Here is a 20,164-nt window from a genome sequence, read left to right on the forward strand (position 1 = left end):
GGGTGGATCCCATCCGGCCCCATAGACTTGTGAGCATCCAGATGACATAGCAGGTCGTTGACTGCTTCCTCTTGGATTATGGGGGGTTTATCCTGCTCGCCGTCCCTGTTTTCCAGCTCAGGGGGCCGAGTACCCTGAGGATAACTGGTCTGCCTGTTAAAGACTGAGGCAAAGAAGGCATTGAGTACCTCAGCCTTTTCCTCATCCTCGGTGACAATGTTCCCCCCCGCATCCAATAAAGGATGGAGATTCTCCTTGGCTCTCTTCTTGTCATTAATGTATTTGTAAAAACTTTTTTTGTTGTCTTTAACGACAGCGGCCAGGTTGCGTTCTAGCTGGGCTTTTGCCTTTCTCATTTCCTCTCTGCCTGACCTAACGAGATCCCTGTACTCTTCTTGAGTCGCCTGCCCCTTCTTCCACAAGCGATAAACTCTCCTTTTTTTCCTGAGTCCCAGCAAAAGCTCCCCGTTCAGCCAGGCCGGTCGTCTTCTCCGCCCGTTCTTCTTGCGGCGTACAGGGACAGCCTGCTCCTGCGCCTTTAAGACTTCCTTCTTGAAGATCGTCCAGCCTTCCTGGACCCCTCTGCCCTTCAGGACTGTCTCCCAAGGGACTCTCTCAACCAGCGTCCTGAACAGGCCAAAGTCCGCCCTCCGGAAGCCCATGGTTGCAGTTTTGCTGCCCCCCCTCCTTACTTCACCGAAAAGTGAATAGTGACATTCCTCTACTATTACTTTTTTCTTGATTTATACCCCATCTATCTATGCCATTTTCCATCACTTCAGGAACTGAATCTATCATCTGTTGCCAAAACAAGTAAATCAGAGCTGTTTTTCAGTGGACTGTGTTTTGCAAATACTTTCTTTTAATTGAATAGTGACATTCCTCTACTATTACTTTTTTCTTGATTTATACCCCATCTATCTATGCCATTTTCCATCACTTCAGGAACTGAATCTATCATCTGTTGCCAAAACAAGTAAATCAGAGCTGTTTTTCAGTGGACTGTGTTTTGCAAATACTTTCTTTTAATTGACTTGCAACTGTCAAAGGCACAGAAATGATAGTGAGGATAAAAGCAAGAATTTTCTAGCACAGTCTAGATTTGTATGAGCGTTTAGTTGTAATTTCTTTACATCTTTACTTTAAACCTGCTCCTACCATGAACTGCTTAATGATTTTGCGCTTTTCTTAAGCGCTCTGCATGAAAACATTTGAATACATTTTCTACATTTCCCTTGAAGAGACAAGGACATTTCTTAGTGAATGGGAAAAAGAGTGCCCTATGTAATTATGACATTGTGAAGGTGGGGGAGAGAAAAAGAGAGAAGGGAGAGAGAAAGGAGAGGGAGAGAGGGGAGAGGGAGAGAAAGAGGGAGGCAGAAAGAGTGCTGTTTCACTAGGAAAAGTTTTATCAGAAATAACTAATGAGATAAGTATTACTTGTTGAAATGCAACTCTGCTTTAAGAGTTGAGGAAGACTATATTATGATTAGTTATCTGAGATGGTGGAATTTAATACATCTATGTTAGAGAAAAAACATTCCAGCCACAGCTTTTTCCATTTAAAGCAAGGTTTTGATGTTAAGTCTTACTTTCGGTATTACAAGTTGTGAAATAGATTAGCACACATGCTCATTGGCTTGTAAGCCTATCCTTAGTGTTACAGAGAATTCTTTTAGTTTATAAAAATCTGAGTGTCATGCTATTTATTAGGACTAAATAGATAAATTGAACTGTATGGGTCTTTCAGACATAGTGGAAAAACACCTTTCATTTTCAGTTTCTGAGGTGCACTTCTAACAAGAGAGCAGTCAAAAAAGTCAGACGTACTATAATGCGTCCATTTTGATGGGCCAGTGCCTGATTGCTGAAGACATTCTGTAAATTAAATGATGCAAACAAATATAAAACCAGAACCTGGTGTACATAGATGAAATTTTAAAAATCATCACATAGAATAAATAAATCGGCCTGAAAATAATCATGTTGCAAATTTTTAGCACTTAGTCAGAATTATTTACTTTTCAACAGTAGTTTGCACTCTTTTCATTATGGTTGCTTAATACTAGCCTGTGATAAAATGCCATTTATTTGTAGCACACTTTACCTGTGTCTCTGGAATGATAGGACTATCTTCAGGAGAAATTCTGAAGAAGGTGGATAAAGGTGATGACACGATAACGGGGTTTGGCCTTACAAATCCGCTCAGATCACAACTAGGAATGTCATTCTCTTCCTTCTTCATGACCAGGGTATCCATGACATAAAAGACATTCCAGGGAATCCATACTGTGTGATACTGTGTCAGGAACGGTGATCGCTCAAACACCAGTGTCAGAGAGGCACCACCATTTGCTACCAAGTCAAACCTAGAAAAAAAAACCAACAGGGCTAGCTAGTCAGCAAATTCCCAAAGCCATCCACAGCCTCCATTTTATGGATTGATTCTTCATTCCATTGTACTGCTCTGAAGGCAGAATGGCTCTACTGGGAACAATGGAGAAATGAATTAAATTATATTACATAATACTTCACTAAGAGAACAGAGAGTTTGGGATGCTGCGTTTAAATTAAGCAAGCCCTTCTACTTCTACAAGTATATAATCAGCACGTTTTACATTTGAAGAATGTACAAAGTACAACTTTGGTTTCCATTATTTTATTATCTTATTTTTGCAAGCAGCTTTTCAGTAACGCCTTTGCTGTCGTTATGACTTAGAAGTGCTTCCAAGGGAACTTACATTCCATCTTGGCGAGTGATTGTATATCCATAGTCTGGATAGTGTAGAAAGGAGACGTTGACTCCAATGAGTGGCGTTCCATCAGCAGTTAATACTTGGCCCCTTATGACAGATGCAAGACTGCGAAAAAGATGCAGGATCAAATTACAAACTTGCTTTTTTAATTCTCTTTTTAATGAATAAAAGCTAGTAGAGTGTACACACACACATGCATCTCTACATGGTATCAACTACCATTAAAAAATTTTTTTTGAGACTCTAACCCTTTTACAAGTTCACATAATTTACACTGTATAAACAAATGCCTTAAAATCTACAGATAGTAATTTTGTTCCAACATTGTGGATTTTGCTTTGGTTCATTTTGCCTGTACTGAGTTACTAAGACCAGAAATTCACTGAAGAATTTTAAGAACTTATAAACTCTTGATGTTCCCACTGTAAGTCATACCTCTGGCAGACCCTTAAAGAACAACGTACTTTTCAATTAGTATCAAAGCAATCTGTAAAACTGCAGGGACTATGAAGTACAAAATTTAAAAGAGCAATAAGGAACATTTGTGCAACAACTTTTAATCAACTGCTGTGCCCAGACACATTAATGCTGTTAAATTACTGCAAACGCAGTTGTTCTAGTGTAAATCATCTTCCTTCACTCAGTGAGATCCCAGACACCTGCTTCCTGTTACTGGTTTATTTTCAGGTCATTACTGCTTCATAGAGCACCAGTCAAATAGTTTATGCAATTATACTGTCGTGCACTTAACAGTTCTATTACATTAATTCATAATTTATATTATTTAGTGAGCTCAGTTTAAAAAGTGCAGCTTTGCTTTTCCTTCTGAAGTGTTTTCGTTGCTTTGATGTATTTCCAACTGTGCTAGCCCAAATCAACTGGTTAAATACAGATTTATTTAATCATTAATGAAGTGCCCTGTTAGAATACAGGTACTAAACATGGCAAGTACCTTCTGTAACCTACTGGCACTGGCAATTTGAATTTTGCAGGAAATGAGACAAAATAAGCAATTTGATACATTAAGAGAAAAGGTCTCTGCTGAAAGTCCGTGCCATGAAATTTGCAGTCACAGTGGATCTTCTCCTAAACATGAATCTCTCATGCTCTTCAATTTCTTTCATATTCATGAGTAAACGATGAGTCATGCTCACCTCTTATTAAAAGGACTTTCCCCAGGTATGACATGAGTGCTGTCTGCTCCAATGAGAAAACTGATCCGGTCATAAAATGCTTTGGCAGCTTGCTGAGATGGCGACTGTTGGCTTTGGCTGATAATATCCTGGGGATCAGGTAGTCCACGACAATAAGGCTGGTTTTGGCAAGAACTCTGCAAACAGCAGTCAGGATCCATACAGTCAACTAGCCCATCTGTTGGCAGAAAGTCACAAAAATGAAGAAACTCTTCCTCCTGTCCCCTTGCATGTGAATGAGCCAGCCAGCAGAGAGATTAAAAAAATTATGTAGTATGAAAGAATACTAATAATTAAGATTGTAATGAATTCACCTTCAATTAAGGAAAGAGAGTTTGTTTCCACCGACTTCTTAAACTCCCATGGAAATCCATGCAAGCTGAACACGCTCAGTATCGTGCATAAATTAAACCTATTTATTCGATACTTTTCTAAAAACATGTTGAACAAACCAGAAAATGAAGGCACTCAGGCTCTGCATACACTGTTAACTTATAAATATTAAACATTTTAGGTGGGTCTAAGTAGCTTTTATCTGAGGTTATTTGGCTTGCTAGAGAAAAGAAGCACTAGAGAAAAGTAACTCCCACTCTGCTGTTTTCCTGAAGTTTTTTAGCATATCTATGCTGCAAGTAGCTTTAAATATTTCACAGCATTTATCAAGGTGGATTCCTTTATACCCTGGCAGAAAGATTTTGTTGCTAGTGGCAAAAGCAATATCCACAACTATTTTGCATGAAAATGTATGAGAGAACAAAATCTGTATTTAACATTTAGATTTTATTCTGAATAAAGTGATGAGGAATGCTGGCCAGTATAAACAAGATTTAAACACATGGGTGCTTTTATGCTTATGTGCTGAAAAATTCACATATAATGAGCATTAGAACTGTCACATCACTGGAAATCTAATTTGGTGAAAGATTAAAATCAAGATCAAATTGATAACTACTAATTTGCTGTAAGTAAAGTCATAAGGAAAATGAGCCTGGAAATGTCAGCTACAGAAAATTTCTAGATGAATGTAATATGGTATCACATAGCTGATAATTGTTTCCCCAAAAGAACAGCAAGACTGAAATAGCTCAAACATTTTATTATTCCATTAGACTAGAGAGGGAGCTTGCTTGCTGCACTAAACTGAAAAATATACCAATGCAGCACTCGGAGGAAACCCATGACTGCTTCTCTCGCAAAATAATCTAGCTTTAGAGTAAAACTTTTCTGAAGGGAAAAATATAATCCATTTCTGTTTAATTATAAAAAAAAAAAGAGATCTTCTAAAGGTATTCCTCTAAGGATTGCTGTGCTATGTGGATCAGTTAGAGGACTGGCAAAATAGTAAAGGACTGGGATTTCTATTCTTTTGTACATCTAAAAGTCTTATTTAACTCAGCTGACATTGAAGTCAGTTCAGGGAAAATAAAAGGGATGAAAAAGTCATTGTTAAGTATATCAAAGTTTAAACTTTTTTAAGAAAAAAGAAAGAACATTGATTTTTTCCTGGGATAAGGATACGCCAGAGGGTCGTGTTGCCATTCAGATGGACCTCAACAGACTGGAGAAATGAGCTGACAGGAACCTCATGCAGTTCAACAGAGAGAAGTGCGAAGTCCTGCACCTGGGGAGGAACAACCCCATGCACCAGTACATGCTGGGGGACAACTGGCTGCAAGGCAGCTTTGTGGAGAAGACCTTGGGAGTCCTGGTGGACGCCAAATTGAACATGAGCCAGCAACATACCCGTGTGGCAAAGAAGGTGCCAATGACATCCTGGGCTGCATTAGGAGGAGTTTTGCCAGCAGGTCAACGGAGGTGATCCTTCCCCTCTACTCAGCACTGGTGAGGCCACACCTGGAGTGCTGTGTGCAGGCTGGGCTTTCCAGTACAAGAGAGACGTGGACATACTAGAGAAAGCTCAGTGAAGGGCCATGAAGATGGTTAAGGCCTTGACACATCTCTCCTATATGGAAAGACTGAGAGAGCTGAGACTGTTTAGCCTGGAGAAAAGAAGGCTCGGGGGGGAATCTCATCAGTGTGTACCGATACCTAATGGGAGGGTATAAGAAAGACCGCCTTTCAGTGGCTCCCAGCGAAAGGACAAGAGACAATGGGCACAGACTGAAACACAGGAAATTCTGTCTAAACATCAGAAAAACTTTTTTTACTGTGAAAGTGGTCGGATACTGCAACAGGTTGCCCAGGGAAATTGAGGAGTCTCCGTCCTTGGAAATACCAAAAACCCAGCTGGACACAGCCCTGAGCAACCTGCTCTACTTGATCCTGCTCTGAGCAGCGGGTGGGACTAGATGAGTTCCGGAGGCTTTTCCTCAAATAGTCTGTGACTCTTGTGATTTTCTAGTCTCATTCTTGAACAACATGAAACCCTTTCCTAGCTGAAGTACTGACCTCCCTTGCTGGTTTTAATTCCAGAGGTCTGGATCAGTGTCAAAGCTGGGGGTACTGATGGTTAAAAGCATAGTTTGGGGTTTTTATATTTCTGTATGGTCTCCCAGGCAATATCTGGTGCAGTTGCCAAAGAAATGCTCAAATTTCGTCATTCATCTTTGTTAGTTTATAAAAAGCAAATGTACATCTGGAGTATAGTCTGCAGGTCATAAAACTGCATGAGATTGACACCTTCTGAACTAATCAGCTGGAAATGCATTTTTACAAGCCTCTCAGCTAACATCAATCAGAGAAAGAATCTCATTTTCACCAGCCAAGATACAGGGATACACTGTTTGCTATTTTTCTGTGGAGTTTATCAGCAACTTGCGCAGGTGAGTGACGGATGGTTATGAATCTGGCTCCTTATAACTTGAGAAAACATTTTTCATTCTTTCTCTGTACTTACGTGGCTAGAGCTATCTAGTACCACTAAGTTGAGTACTCTATTGTACTGTGTGAAGCAGAGTAAAATTTCCTTTCTGAAATGGCTCTGCAAAATTATTGATGAATTTTGTGTAGCCTGAAAAATGTGAGACTTAGCTCAACACTGGCTTATCAGTTATATCACTCAAATGAGATAATGAAATTATAAAGAAAATAGAAACTCCTACAGCCAGCTGGACAATCATTATCAGTCTCAGACGGCTATTCTGTATTTTTTTGTTCTAGATGTAAGTGGTTCTTCCATAGACAGAAGACATAATGACTACATTATTATTTCCTTCCTCAAAAGCTAAAGTCTAGCTGTAAAAATCTTGACTAATGTTACTTTTCACTTTGTTGCAAAATGCACAGAATTGCAATGGAGCATGGTCTGTTGATAAGATTGCTTATTTGGAGAGACTAATAAAACCACCAAAACATTAAATGAGAGGAGTCAAGATGAGGATTCCCACACTTATGGATTACTAAAAAATAAGATGTACCAGTGGGCGTGTTTGCTTTTGAATGGAATTTAAAGGGTAGATATAAAACTGCTGGAAGGAAGAAAAATAGGGGGACAGAATAAGACCTGGGCACAAGTTCTGCCAGTGTCAAGGGGAGATCGTGGCCAAGGACCTACATAAATCACGTTCTTGGTAAATAAGTTGATTATATATTGAGGCAACAAAAAATCTCCATGAAGTGAAATTCAGTGCCTACACAGGAAGAAAACAGTTTTAGAGCTACGATGCTGGCCATCCCACCAGGACGGTTTCGGTGACTGTGGCACACTAAGGCAAGAGGCTGGAAAGGACAGAAAACTGTATTAATAAACCTCAGTTATCCTCACATAGCTCAATTTTACAACAGGCTATAATGAATGGACTCCATTATAGACACCAAAAATGACTGCCTGTAGGAGCAGCTGGTTGGAAAAGCCACAAAAGCAGAAATAGCCCTTGATTTATTCCTGAGCAGTGCACAAGGACCTTGTTCAATGTTACTCCTGCAGTATCTCTAGAAGCATACCTATAACGTACTCAAATTCAACATTCCTGTTGGAGTGAAGAAGCCTAAAATATAAAGTGTCGGGCTCTAAATGAGCTGTCACTCCAGAAAGAAATCTTGGAGACACCGTGGATAAGTGCTATGGATATATCAACCCAGGACTCCCCAGGAACCATAGATGCAAACAAAAAGCTGAAGAATAATGGGAAGTGTTGGGGCACAAACCAGAGAACATGAGCATGCCACTGTATCAGTCCTAATCCAAGTACAAACTTCCTGAAATTTCCTGAACTTGGGTTATCTTTGTACTTAGTAACCCTTCTGACATTCAAAACATTCTGTGGCAGTAATTTCCTACTTTAATTAGCAGCCTGCTAGTATACCAAAGAAAATATAAATTCGCATTTGTCCTATTATATTCTTTTGCTAAGCATTTGCTATTAGCCACTATCAGAGAAAAGGCTCTGGTTTAGGTAATCTTCAGGCTGAATTTGTACTACCCTGTGACAATGCTTATCAGGAGCAGGCTATCCTAGCCTATGCAAGTAATTACAAAAATACAGTAGCAGTAAGTATGCTTTGCTTTATTACAGTATTTATTTTCATTTTAGTAATAAAAGAATATTAATAATCCCTTAAATCCTGCTGGTGGAAACCTGTAACTACTTTTAATAATTGGAGAGGAGCTAATAAAAAGCAAACTTACCAAAGGAATCTGTTCAATAAAGACCTACCTAAACTAAAGAGTAAACAGCTTATTCTTCCTACAGTGATGACAAAACATGGCCCACTTTGTTAAATTGTAATAGTGACAGATTTTTCCCAACTAAAGAAGTTAGGCTTATTCCACCCACGGATGACTCTGACTTCCCCTCTCCCCACAAAGTCATTAGGAGTTTAATTCAGCCTAAGGTCTCTTGTTGCACACACATTCCTTGTGGGTTGCTAAAATGTAAAGAAAATCCTGTATTTTATTATCCAAATCAAACACATGGAAAAATAAAGAGTGATCCTTAGAGAGAAAGGAAATGATCTGCAAGACTCTCAAAAATCTGTATTAAAAGGAAGATGAGTAAAAATCATCCCATCATACATCAATAGTATCTAGAAGGGAAAATGATCAAGTGTGCCTTGATGTCATTAGCATTTCCTACGGAGAATATTCCCATTGAGGTTCTTGGGATGCTCACGTTCACAGAATTTAAACAATCAGTCCTAGAAAGAGCTAAGAATCAAAGGAGCAGCAAATACTGTTATTAATGAATTATACTCATATTAATATATGAAATATATTTTATCCAGTGTAGGATGAAACATAACATTAACCACAGCATATCAATTAGTTAACAACCAAGATAACTTTAATTATATAACCACTGAGCATAGTGCGATGTAAATCACACTACCTGCAGTCATCGGTAAATATTCAGCGTAAGTGTTCAGATAACCTAATCTCCCACAATGAACAAATACAGCAGAGGCATCCTTGCGCCATTCCCTGTAGCTGTCTGGAATTTGAATGGCTTGCTCAAGAGATTAGTGGACTGACTGCAGGTACTCTGGGAAAGGGAAGAAACACTGATTCTCTTTCCAGGTGGGTTTCTGGCAAAGATGACTTTCTTCTCCCAGTTTTGTTTGGTATGCTTCCAGCTTTTAATTTAATTTAATTGTTATATTTTAACCCTTTTCCTCAGCCACTAGTCAAAGACTGAAGTGAAAATGCTCTGTACTGAAGCATATAAATTAAAATAAGGTCCACTGAAAGAGAAATGCCAATGACAAATAGCATTATATAGGTCAATCATGGCAAAACAACTGTTTGGCCAATCCCTTCCTCATACAGAGCTGCATAACGTCTGTAAAGGAAATAATGAAAAAAATTGAGAGGAAAAAAGCAACAAGATACCAGCATTAGACTTTTTTTTTCAATATTGTTCCTTCTTCTTGAACTTTAAGTCATCCTGTTAGATCCTTCTGCTCCAATTCCTCGTTCCTTTTCCCCTTTTCCTCACAAACAGCTATTATTGTTTTCAGTCTGAAGGAGCGTCTTCTTTTCCCTTTTTCTGTTTACGTGCATTCCTGTTCACCTTGCTCCTCTTCCTCTGTCCTGGTTCCCACTGCTCCGTTATCTGCTCTTGACTCTCCTTCTGATATGTCACATCCCTTATCTTTAACATTTACTGAATCTGTTTCAGTCTATCACTGGACTTTCAACTTTTTTTCCTACATGATCTATTTTTTTCCCTCCAAGTTGTTTATGCTCTAACCTAGTTTCTCCTCCTCCGTGCTTTGTCTCCTTTCATGCTTGCAGGTTTCTCTTTCTTCCTTATGTTCATAATCCCCCAGCCCACCTGAACTTAATTCCCCAAACAGCATATCTCTGCATGGATATGCTATGGCTAATCGTTCCTCTTGCACCCTTCCTACATGCAGAAAGTCAGCTTCACACTAGCTCAGATTGTGTATACCGGATTGCAACAGACTCTTTAGGCCCCTAAATGTGCAAAACTGACTCAAAATATACACTATGTAACGGAGAAGGATGACAAATCAAATGACGTGTAAAGCAATAAACAGCAGCTCTGTTTTAACTGTGTTATTTATTTTCTTTGGGAAGTAAATGCTGCTGTTATTTATAGTTTGTGAAGTCTCAGATCCCAACTGCAGTCGGGATATAAGAGCAAACAGCCAACCAGCAAAGGCAAAAGCATACGCAGTCTAAAGCTGAAAAACAAAGTAACGGATGACTTTATCCAGGGGCCCTAATGGAGTTTCTTATCTCTGCTTTGAATCTGAAGGTGTTAAACAAAAAAAGAGTTGATGACAGAAGGGGAAGAAAGACAGACAGTAAAAGCATTATGCTGATCTAATATTTGACTGCATTCACATCTAATCTTGTTTTTGTGTGTTTTTTTGTGTGATTCTGGAGTCATGCCAAAGTCACAGCCCCTCTACCATCCCTACCCTACAACAATGATTGCAGATTGATTCCTTAAGTTAACAGTCCCGCCTGCATCTCACTGCAGATTGTTACCTGTCACCTGAATGACAGACTGCAGAAAAGCAAGCCAAAACCCACAGACTTCTGGGAGCATCCTGTTTCATCTGACCGTTCACAGGTTATGGAGGGATAAGATATCTGTAGACTGGGCAACCAATTGTTTCCAGCAATAGTATCATAGGTCAAAATGTAAACTCCCCGTTTGATCTTTTCTCTTGGGATAATTTCCTTGTGCGATCACTGAAAATTTGAACTCCTTTCCTTTTTTTTCCCACCACTACAGTTCACTGAGTTGACACTATGTTTTATTCCCATATAAAAGAACATTGCAGGGAAACTAAGGTGACACCCATCATTTTCTAAGTACATATCTCACCTGTCATAAGCATCTTGTAAGGCTTTGCTGATACACCATATAAAAGCACTGAATACTGCAGTGTATTCTTACAGACTGTGCTGGTTTTGGCTGGGATAGAGTTAAGTAGCTGGTATGGGGCTATGTTTGGGATTCATGCTGAAAACAGTGTTGAGAATACAAGGATGTTTTCATTATTGCTGAGCAGTGCTTACAGAGAGTCAAGGCCTTTTCTGCTTCTCACACCACCCCACCAGTGAGTAGGCTGGGGGTGCACGAGAAGCTGGGAGGGGACGCAGCCGGGACAGCTGACCCCAACTGACCAAAGGGATATTCCATACCATATGACGTCATGCTCAGCATGTAAAGCTGAGGGAAGAAGAAGGAAGGGGGGGATGTTTGGAGTGATGGCGTTTGTCTTCCCAAGTAACCGTTACGCGTGATGGAGCCCTGCTTTCCTGGGGATGGCTGAACACCTGCCTGCCCATGGGAAGTAGTGAATGAATTCCTTGTTTTGCTTTGCTTGTGTGGGCGGCTTTTGCTTTACCTATTAAACTGTCTTTATCTCAACCCACGAGTTTTCTCACTTTTACCCTTCCGATTCCCTCCCCCATCCCACCGGGCGGGAGTGAGCGAGCGGCTGTGTGGTGCTCAGTTGCTGGCTGGGGTTAAACCATGACACAGGCATAAGAGCTAGTAAAACGGGTGTACGGTTCTCATGGTAGTATTTAATCACCTGTCTGTAAAACCTCCGTTCCTCAACAGGTTCTCCCCAGTGTTAAAGATCCAGCTGGTATATCTTACCTCCTTCATTGTCCTTACTGTCAGTGCAGAGAGTTTCCATGGCTACGTCACAGCCCGCTCCCCTCCATCCTGGCTGGCAGACACAGTGCCAGCCATTTTGGTCCAGCGTGCACCTCCCATTGCTGTTGCACAAGCCAGGGCAGCCCTCTGTTGAAACAGAGAAAGAAGAAAAATCACAAGTAATTTAAATATTGCAATTATATAAAAAGAAAAAAAATACAAACAAGGGACACTTACTGGGAACAGGCCTTAAGAACAGCACAAATACTGTAATTGCACATGGAGTGGAACAGCAACATTACCTGGGGAACGTAATTCTTAACAAAGTGGCATCTTTGATTGGCCTGACACTTGAGACACCACTTACCTGTACAGGCAGGAAATAAATGCACCAATCCTCTAAATACCTGCAGGCCAGACAAAATTAAGTTTGTTTTTTAAATTTCTTTTTTGGCTAAGTAACAAGAGATGAGTGCATAGTGCAAACACAGCTGTGTAAAATGATACATTTTTCTGTGCTCATAGAACAGATCATTATTTGCTCTATGCAGTATTGGTTACTTACTGGCACAAATGTTTCAGCTCCCTGTTACTATGAACAAATCCCTCCAAATTCTTAAGTAGGAAAATGGGTATGATTTTAGGCACATAATAAAAGAGAACATTAACTTTATCTGGTCTCAGAGTTGCCGTATATTCATGTGAAATTACAGTGCGTTAAATAATTGCACAAAGTATAGGCCAGTTTTAATGACTATACTTTATGCCAAAAATACATTCCTTTTCACAGAATAAGCAAAGCCCAGGAAATAGTGAAGCAGCTTAGCATCTATTCTAACAAACATTAGGATTCAGGCTGCATACGGATGGGACAGGACCAACAGGATTTCCAACTAAATGTAATAGCTGTGCGTATTTGATTACTTAGGACGGACAAAATGAAATACCATAAGGACCACAATAAAACATTGATAGACCGAACAAAAACACGGTAGTGACGTGCTTCAAGACAGATAGCAGAGAGTGATTTTTTGTGACAATCTCCCTAAGGCTTTTGTGCTGTTACCTTTATATCCTATCTTGTCTGCTTTTATGGCCAAGGAGGGAAAATTTGGGAAACAATTAAAATAATTTAATATATCCAAAATCGATAATTGTTTTCAGTCTAACATTGCATTAAAAAAAACAGTATCTGTCACTTTCTAGTGATGAAATCTGGCATGCAGCCAACATGATCTGTATGAGGATGAGAAAACTATAAATATGTAGATTTTGGTGTTCTTTATCTATGACTATGATAAGACACTGACAGAAGCAAGTACAGATATGGCACTAAGTATCTTATGAGAAGGTGGCTACAAATCAGATATTTTTGGACACAACAATTTTCTGTAAACTTTTATCCAAAAACCCTAAGTAACTGCCTAAACACTTCTTCACTCTGTAGAACTACTATCTTTGTGAACTAATCTACTGGCCCATTTTGGTTAAGCTTAGTTAAGCTTACAACAGTCTTTCGGAAGTAATAGTCTATTTTTTTCTGCTAAAGATTTTTGAATTTACTGACTCCTTTCAACCACGTAGCTCCGAATTACAAACATTCCCAGAAAAAAGTTATAAAGGGTGCTTAACTCTTGTCAAATTACTCTTAGAAGGCAGAGAATCAGGAAAACCTCTTGTGAGGAAGTATGCTGATGCTACAGTTACGGATATTGTGGCACCATGCCAGGCTGAGATTAGTCTTGCTACTCTTATTCTTTCAGACTGTAGCTGCTAATAGTATTTGCTGACGTACTGAGAACTATTTTTTTCTTAACCTTTCTTCTGTTTAATTTATGGAAGACTTACGTATTTAATTGCAATACTGACACAGTGTTTTAGGAGTCAATTAGGTACACTCAAGACTTATTGTGTGAAAGCCTGGATATTGCCATGAATATTGCCATATTCTAAAGAAAAAAACACAAATAAGGAATAGAGAAAGATAAAGGGGTAGGAATATTTTAAACATTTTTCTAAATCAATTTTTCACCATAACTGAAGATACAAGAGTCTTTGCTGTTTCATGTTAGGCTTTTGCATCCTTGAACCTTTTAACTGAAAATGTTGCACAGAGTATACAAGCTTTTTCTAGCTTCATACAAAATACAAGTCATAATTACCTATAGATTTTCTACATTCAGATAAACAAAAGCTTAAAAGCCTGGGGTATTCTATTGATCTGTCTATATAAACACACGCATATCTATAATTTATCTGTTCTTTAGAACTAATGATACTTGTTCTGTGACAGGAGTATCACTTTGCTTCGTTTCCTAAATATTTAGTTTTGTAGGTAGAGGTCCAATGACAAAATTAACAAAAATGCACCAAACAGCAAATGAATACTATCTTCAGTTTTTGGTTCAAACAAAATCTAGTACATGTATACAGTTTGTATATAAATGTATAATTACCGATAAAATGTTATTATATAACATAAGCAAGATTTCATTTTTAATCTGAGATGAGTTGAAGGTCATATGAGTTAAATCTATAATCCATGGAATGTATGTAAGAGAAGATTCTTTTGCCCAGACTAGTAAGTTTGTAACTATATATTCATATAAAAAAAGTACATGTAGGTATAGGCATGTCATCAAAGAGCAAATATACAGTACCTTTCACTATCTTATCCAAATAGTGAGCTTGAGAATTAAAAAGAAAAAAAAACAGACAGACATTTCAGAAGTGTCACATAAAACAAGAATTGTTCAGAATTCACATGCAAATCAAGCAGGTGCACCTGACATGAGGAGTCTTACATTACAAAATGAAAATGTATTTCAAGGCTCTTAAAAATGCAAGAAATTCTCTTTTCAGCAAACATCGTCACGATTCAATGAAACTATTTTAGAAAGGAGGCCTGCAGAAGAAAGACATGCTACCTTTCTGAGACTACGTTTTTCTTCTGACTTCTCTTCACATGCTTTCATTTTCATATATTACAAAAATATAATCAAAGCTAGTTAAAAAATTCAAATTTTAACACAACGTAAGAGTAATTACTTAGCTTATGAGCTTTAAAACACTGACCATACTGGAAGATCTTTGATTTGCAGGTCACGTATGACTCTGACAGCATAACCAGTGCATTATCTTAATTCCGATTGGATTAACAGGATTTTTAGGAGGAATAGTTTTCTTCTGCTTCAATTCAGCCACAGTTATTCTTCCGAGCACACACACCAATTATGTAAAATAAGTTAGATCGTATAAATGGGGTGGAAGAGGGCGTAGTGGGGTTAGTAGTGTGGTGATCCATTTCACTTGGAAAAATGGGTGAAAATTAAACTTAGGCTTTAGAGGTGTAAAAATAAATAACATGGTATATCCAAGAATAGCAAGATTTTTTTTTTTTCATAAGTTATGACACTTAAAATTTCAAAAAAAATTTTAGGAGGCAGATGGATGAATGACAGACAGAGCACAAGATGGATTTAAAGCAGCAGGCACTACTTTTAATACATGAAACACAGCAGAGATGAGCTATATGTTCCCTCCTTACTTTCAGGAATCAGACATCAACTGCAGTTGTGTTAAAGGGCTTAACATCATAGAGCAAAACCACGTAGGCCACGTCCATCGCAGGCTACCAAACCCAGCCACCTGCACATAAGGTGATGGGATATTACAGACTATTGCAGTGGGGACACACCAAGCTGAGTCAACAATGTCGGATTCAATCCCCTGGTTTTGCTGTGGACAAGGTCTCTCAACAGAGCCCTCGTGGGCTCTTTTACTTTCAAAATTTGACCTTTCCTAAATCCCTGCTGGATGATGGTCCGTGTCTGGCAAGTAACTCTGTCACTTCCTATTAACCCTGAACTTTGTGTATTGGATGGGTAAGAAAGGCATTTCCAACCATGGCATCTCCTCCAGTCTGGATGAATGGGAAAAAGCTCTTCCCGAGCCCAAGGAGGGAGGTAATCAGATATGTAGTCTCACAGAAGCCACAGTCACTACTATGACTAAGAGGTGGAAACTTCCTAGTCCCTCTCTCTCAAAGAAAGTGTCAGGTGTCCACTGCACAGTTGTTGTTTTGGTTTTTTTTTTTCCTATAATGCTAAGGTTAAAGGGAGACAAAGTAAGAAGGTGAAAACATCCATTACAGAACATTTAGAACAGCAGCAACAAACTAAGTAGCTTTTCACACTAACCACAAACAAAAAGAAAAGTGATACAGCTGCATTTCAGGGTGGATCGAATTCTTCTCTTACTCATCCAATATAATTCCCCTTGCTCCTACACAGCTGCTCTTAGAACACAGTGTAGTATGCGTGGAGGAAAAATCAAGCTTTATTCCATAAAATGGAAGCAATTAAGTCTGTCTGGGGAATGCATCTGTCCACCAGTGAAACATTAAATGCCTCTACAAATGTAGGGATAGGTAACAAAACAGAACATAAAAAACCCCCTCCTAGGCAACTGAAAATAGTCCCTGCAATCCCAGGCCCCCACATGCTATTTCCTTTCAGAAATCCAAAAAGGATTAAGAAAATGCTCTTTAAGATTTTTTTGTATCCAGTAGTCTTTATAAGAAGCCAGTTCCAGACCATAAACCTATAATGTTCGGAAAACAAGTTCTATCTTCCAGCATCCTTTTACTGATGGTCAGTTAACATTAAGGACAACATTAGAAACTATTTTGGTTAACATGCAGCATCCTAGAAGAATCAAAAAGCAGAAAATGAGTGACCAAAAATAGTATAACTTCGCAGTGAAGTTTAACTAGCCATGCTGTTTTCCTTATCTTCACAGCACTGCAGCTGAAACAGGAATGAAACCAGCTCTGTGTGAAACTACCAAATACAAGCCTTTTCCCTCTGCATAGAGAATTCTAGGTGGGATTTGGAGCACTTCAGTAGGATGGAGCATCTCAGCAGGTGCTCCTTGGCAAGATATTTACATATCTGGCACATGTGGGTTATGTTAAGTCCTTAAAAAGTCTAATTATAGACCAGACAATATACCTAGAAGGGTTTTATTGCAGGGTTTAAGACTGTGAAATTTAAAATCTTGCTATTATTTCCAGAAGTAGAGGTACTTCATATAGCTCCAAATGGAATGAAGAAAAACAAAAAGGAAGATAGAAAATTTGTACATTTTCTAGAATAGTCAAAATCCAAGAAGATGTAAGTGGCATTCAAAATTCATACAATGTAAAATATTAATGGTGTAATCAATGTGTGTGGATATTTATATAAATACGTGGCAGATAAATGTATTTTACAAAGAACTGATAAGTCAGACAAATTCACATTTAACTTGGCAAATTTCATAACCAGTCAGAACCCAGACTTTTTTTTTTTTTAATATAATGTCTCCCGTTAGTCTCCTATCAGAGATGTAAGTCAGTGTCTTCCTTAAATTATTCATATGCTACGTCCTCCAGGTATGACAGAATAGCCACAGAATAAAAGTACATATTAAATCCATTTATCCCAATCAGCTCCTGTTAAAATCAGCATGAGTCACATACCCACTGATTTGATGTTCCTTAATTGGTACTTATAACACTGCTTTATTCTGATTATTCTGTCATAAAGGATTGTAACAGTGACATGCTTCTAAATACCGTAGAGCAAATTTACATTTCTATTAGTTTACATTATGCTCCTCCAGCAGACATCTTCACCCATCATAATCTTTGTAACCTGTACACTAGACTACAATATGCCATGTATTTTTTGTAGCATATATATAGTTCCATTATAGTGTCAACTCACAACAGCTCCACTGGAGTCATGAGTTACTTTGCCATAAGAGCAGAATTTGACCTCATAGCACTACCAGACAGGAAGCAAAAATACAAAAGAATGTGACCAAAGCCATGTCAATCAAGGTCTGCCTAAATTAAAAACTACTTTTAAGGTTTTTTGCTTTCTCCACCTTGAAAGCATGAGCTGAACCCCTGCCTCCTCTTCACTAATACTATCAGCTTTCTCCCTTCCTTACTGTGTTACAGCCTCTCCCTCTAAAAGAAAACAGAAAGGAGAAATTAGAAAGAGAGGAGAGAGCCAAAGGGGTGAAGGAAAAAAAAAAAGATGATGAAGAAATAATTTCAGTACACAGCAACAATGAATAACGCTGTCCTGCTCCTCTCCTAGCAAGCTCAGCTTTGCTTACTCTCCTCATCTCCCACAATTCAGTACAGCAATCCCCATTCAGTGGGGAACGATTGCATACATATCTCTGCCACTAACACAAACTTCATGCTCCCAGACAGATCTACAGGAAGATGTGAACAACATATCTTGCATCAGTCATGTTCACACTTCTGCGTAACTTTGCACTAAGTGTCATATAAGGAGAGTACAGGTCAAAATGCCATCTTAATTTCTTGGTAGAAAAACTGACTGCAAGCAAACTATGGTATGTTGATATGATACTGTTTACCTTAAGCTTTCTATATTATTTGTCTATTTCTTTGTAGTTATAAAGTTTTAATATCTTCACTTAATGTTTTCACTAATTTTTAATATTTGTTAAAACTTTGTTTACGACCTATAGGACAAACAAACCCCCCGCACGTTACAAGAATATCATGAGAGTGGCTGAGTCAAACACCCAAAATTTAGGCAATGCCGGGTTTATGGCTACCTGTGCAATTTTTACACCCTTCTTCCTTTGTCGATGTACAGAGCTGACAGTCCTCATTCAGTGCTCATTCTCTCTTGAACAACAAATGGCTGATACCCTAGTAGCAGGCACCCCATGCTAACCTAAACAAAGAAGTAACTTTTCTTATAGACTTTTCTATCATCTTCCTCCTAAAATCAAAATTATTTAGTATAGTATATTCACACTACTGGTGTGAGCAGAGAATGTATTCTTATCTCATTTTACAGGTGGATATAAGGCATAGAAAGATTAAAGTAAGAAGTCTCCACCCATTTGGTTGCAAACACATATGATGTGATTTTCCAAAATACCTATAATTATATAGGATTTCATACACAAACCAGCATTTTAGCAATTCACACACAAGCAAGTCAGGTCCCCAGAAAATGAAGAATGATGAGAGGACACTCTTTTAAAGTTTGCCTTTGTGAATGACTAACAGAAAATACATGATAGAAGCAAGGGTGGAGTCCAGTTCTTCAAAATCATTCTTAACCGGGAGATCACCCTGTGCACCAGTCTCTGGCACAAATTAAGTGGAGTTTCTGTATGAGACAGCCCTTCACAGCCTTGCAAACGTTCTTGAATCAGGCCCATCAGGTGCAGAGGGAAAAGTAGTTAAAGGTAGCATTATATTTTTTATTACAATTGTATGCATATGCCATTATATGTATCTTCTGTTATATGAAATAATAATAATGACACACAACAGCGTTGTCTTGTGGCTTCCTAACTTTATGTTCTCAATTTTGCAACTTTACTAATATTCTTTTAACGTGTTTTTTGTGTATTTGAAAGTTCTCAAGTCCTATGCACATAAAGGAAACTGCAAAAAAACGACGAGAAAAAAAAGGATTCCATTCTGTGACATTACATTTTTTTCATGGTAAGCAAGAAGGAAGCTTAGATGAACCACCCACGCTTCTGCCATTTGTGCTAACAAAGTGTTATGAACATTATTTCTTACTCCCTGCACAGCCAAGCAGTAGCAGGGGATGAGGCACACACTTTATCAGTGGTTTCACAGACACTTGCCAACAGAAGAACTCTGAGAGTTTCATTGCAAGCTTTAGGGAGAATGCAGTTTCTGTAAACAGGTTTTTGTGCTTGTTTTGGGGAAACTGGTACAAAAAACAGAGTTGACGGCTCCGGCCTGACCCCTCTAACCTATTCAAGACTCGGTCTGTTGTGGTTTACTTCTCCTGACCTGGCTACCAGATCACCATTAAGTTCCTCTCATTTCCACCCAGCCAAAGTTTAACTATCCTGACGATTAAAACACCTTTTGAACGTAAAAAACCCAAATATCCCTTGTGATAGTTAAACCCAGTATTTCTTATCCTACCCACAGCAGACTTAGAGAATAATGTATTGATTCCTTTAAGCAACTTCTTTTACTCTCAAAGAGTGACAAAAAAAGCCATGCATCCATATGCAATTTCTGGGGAGCTCCATACCTCTACCAGAAAATTTACAGGAGTCCAGAATTCATAAAATTTTAAAGCCACTG

The 20,164-nt window shown here is 38.6% G+C and overlaps 1 protein-coding gene across 1 annotated transcript in view; it reads right to left on the reverse strand.

The window, feature by feature from the left end:
* Positions 1-20,164, reverse strand: part of TENM3 (teneurin transmembrane protein 3) — a 327,579-nt gene that overhangs the window by 54,681 nt on the left and 252,734 nt on the right. The window contains exons 14-18 of the mRNA XM_009330685.1: positions 14,652-14,678; positions 11,992-12,138; positions 3,911-4,127; positions 2,742-2,861; positions 2,108-2,369 (exon numbers count right to left, since the gene is read on the reverse strand). Coding sequence (XP_009328960.1) covers positions 2,108-2,369; positions 2,742-2,861; positions 3,911-4,127; positions 11,992-12,138; positions 14,652-14,678 — 773 coding nt within the window. The remainder of the gene's footprint in view (positions 1-2,107; positions 2,370-2,741; positions 2,862-3,910; positions 4,128-11,991; positions 12,139-14,651; positions 14,679-20,164) is intronic.

This window comes from Pygoscelis adeliae, unplaced genomic scaffold (genome assembly GCF_000699105.1).
Source record: "Pygoscelis adeliae isolate BGI_AS28 unplaced genomic scaffold, ASM69910v1 Scaffold167, whole genome shotgun sequence".
Taxonomy (NCBI): Eukaryota; Metazoa; Chordata; class Aves; order Sphenisciformes; family Spheniscidae; genus Pygoscelis; species Pygoscelis adeliae.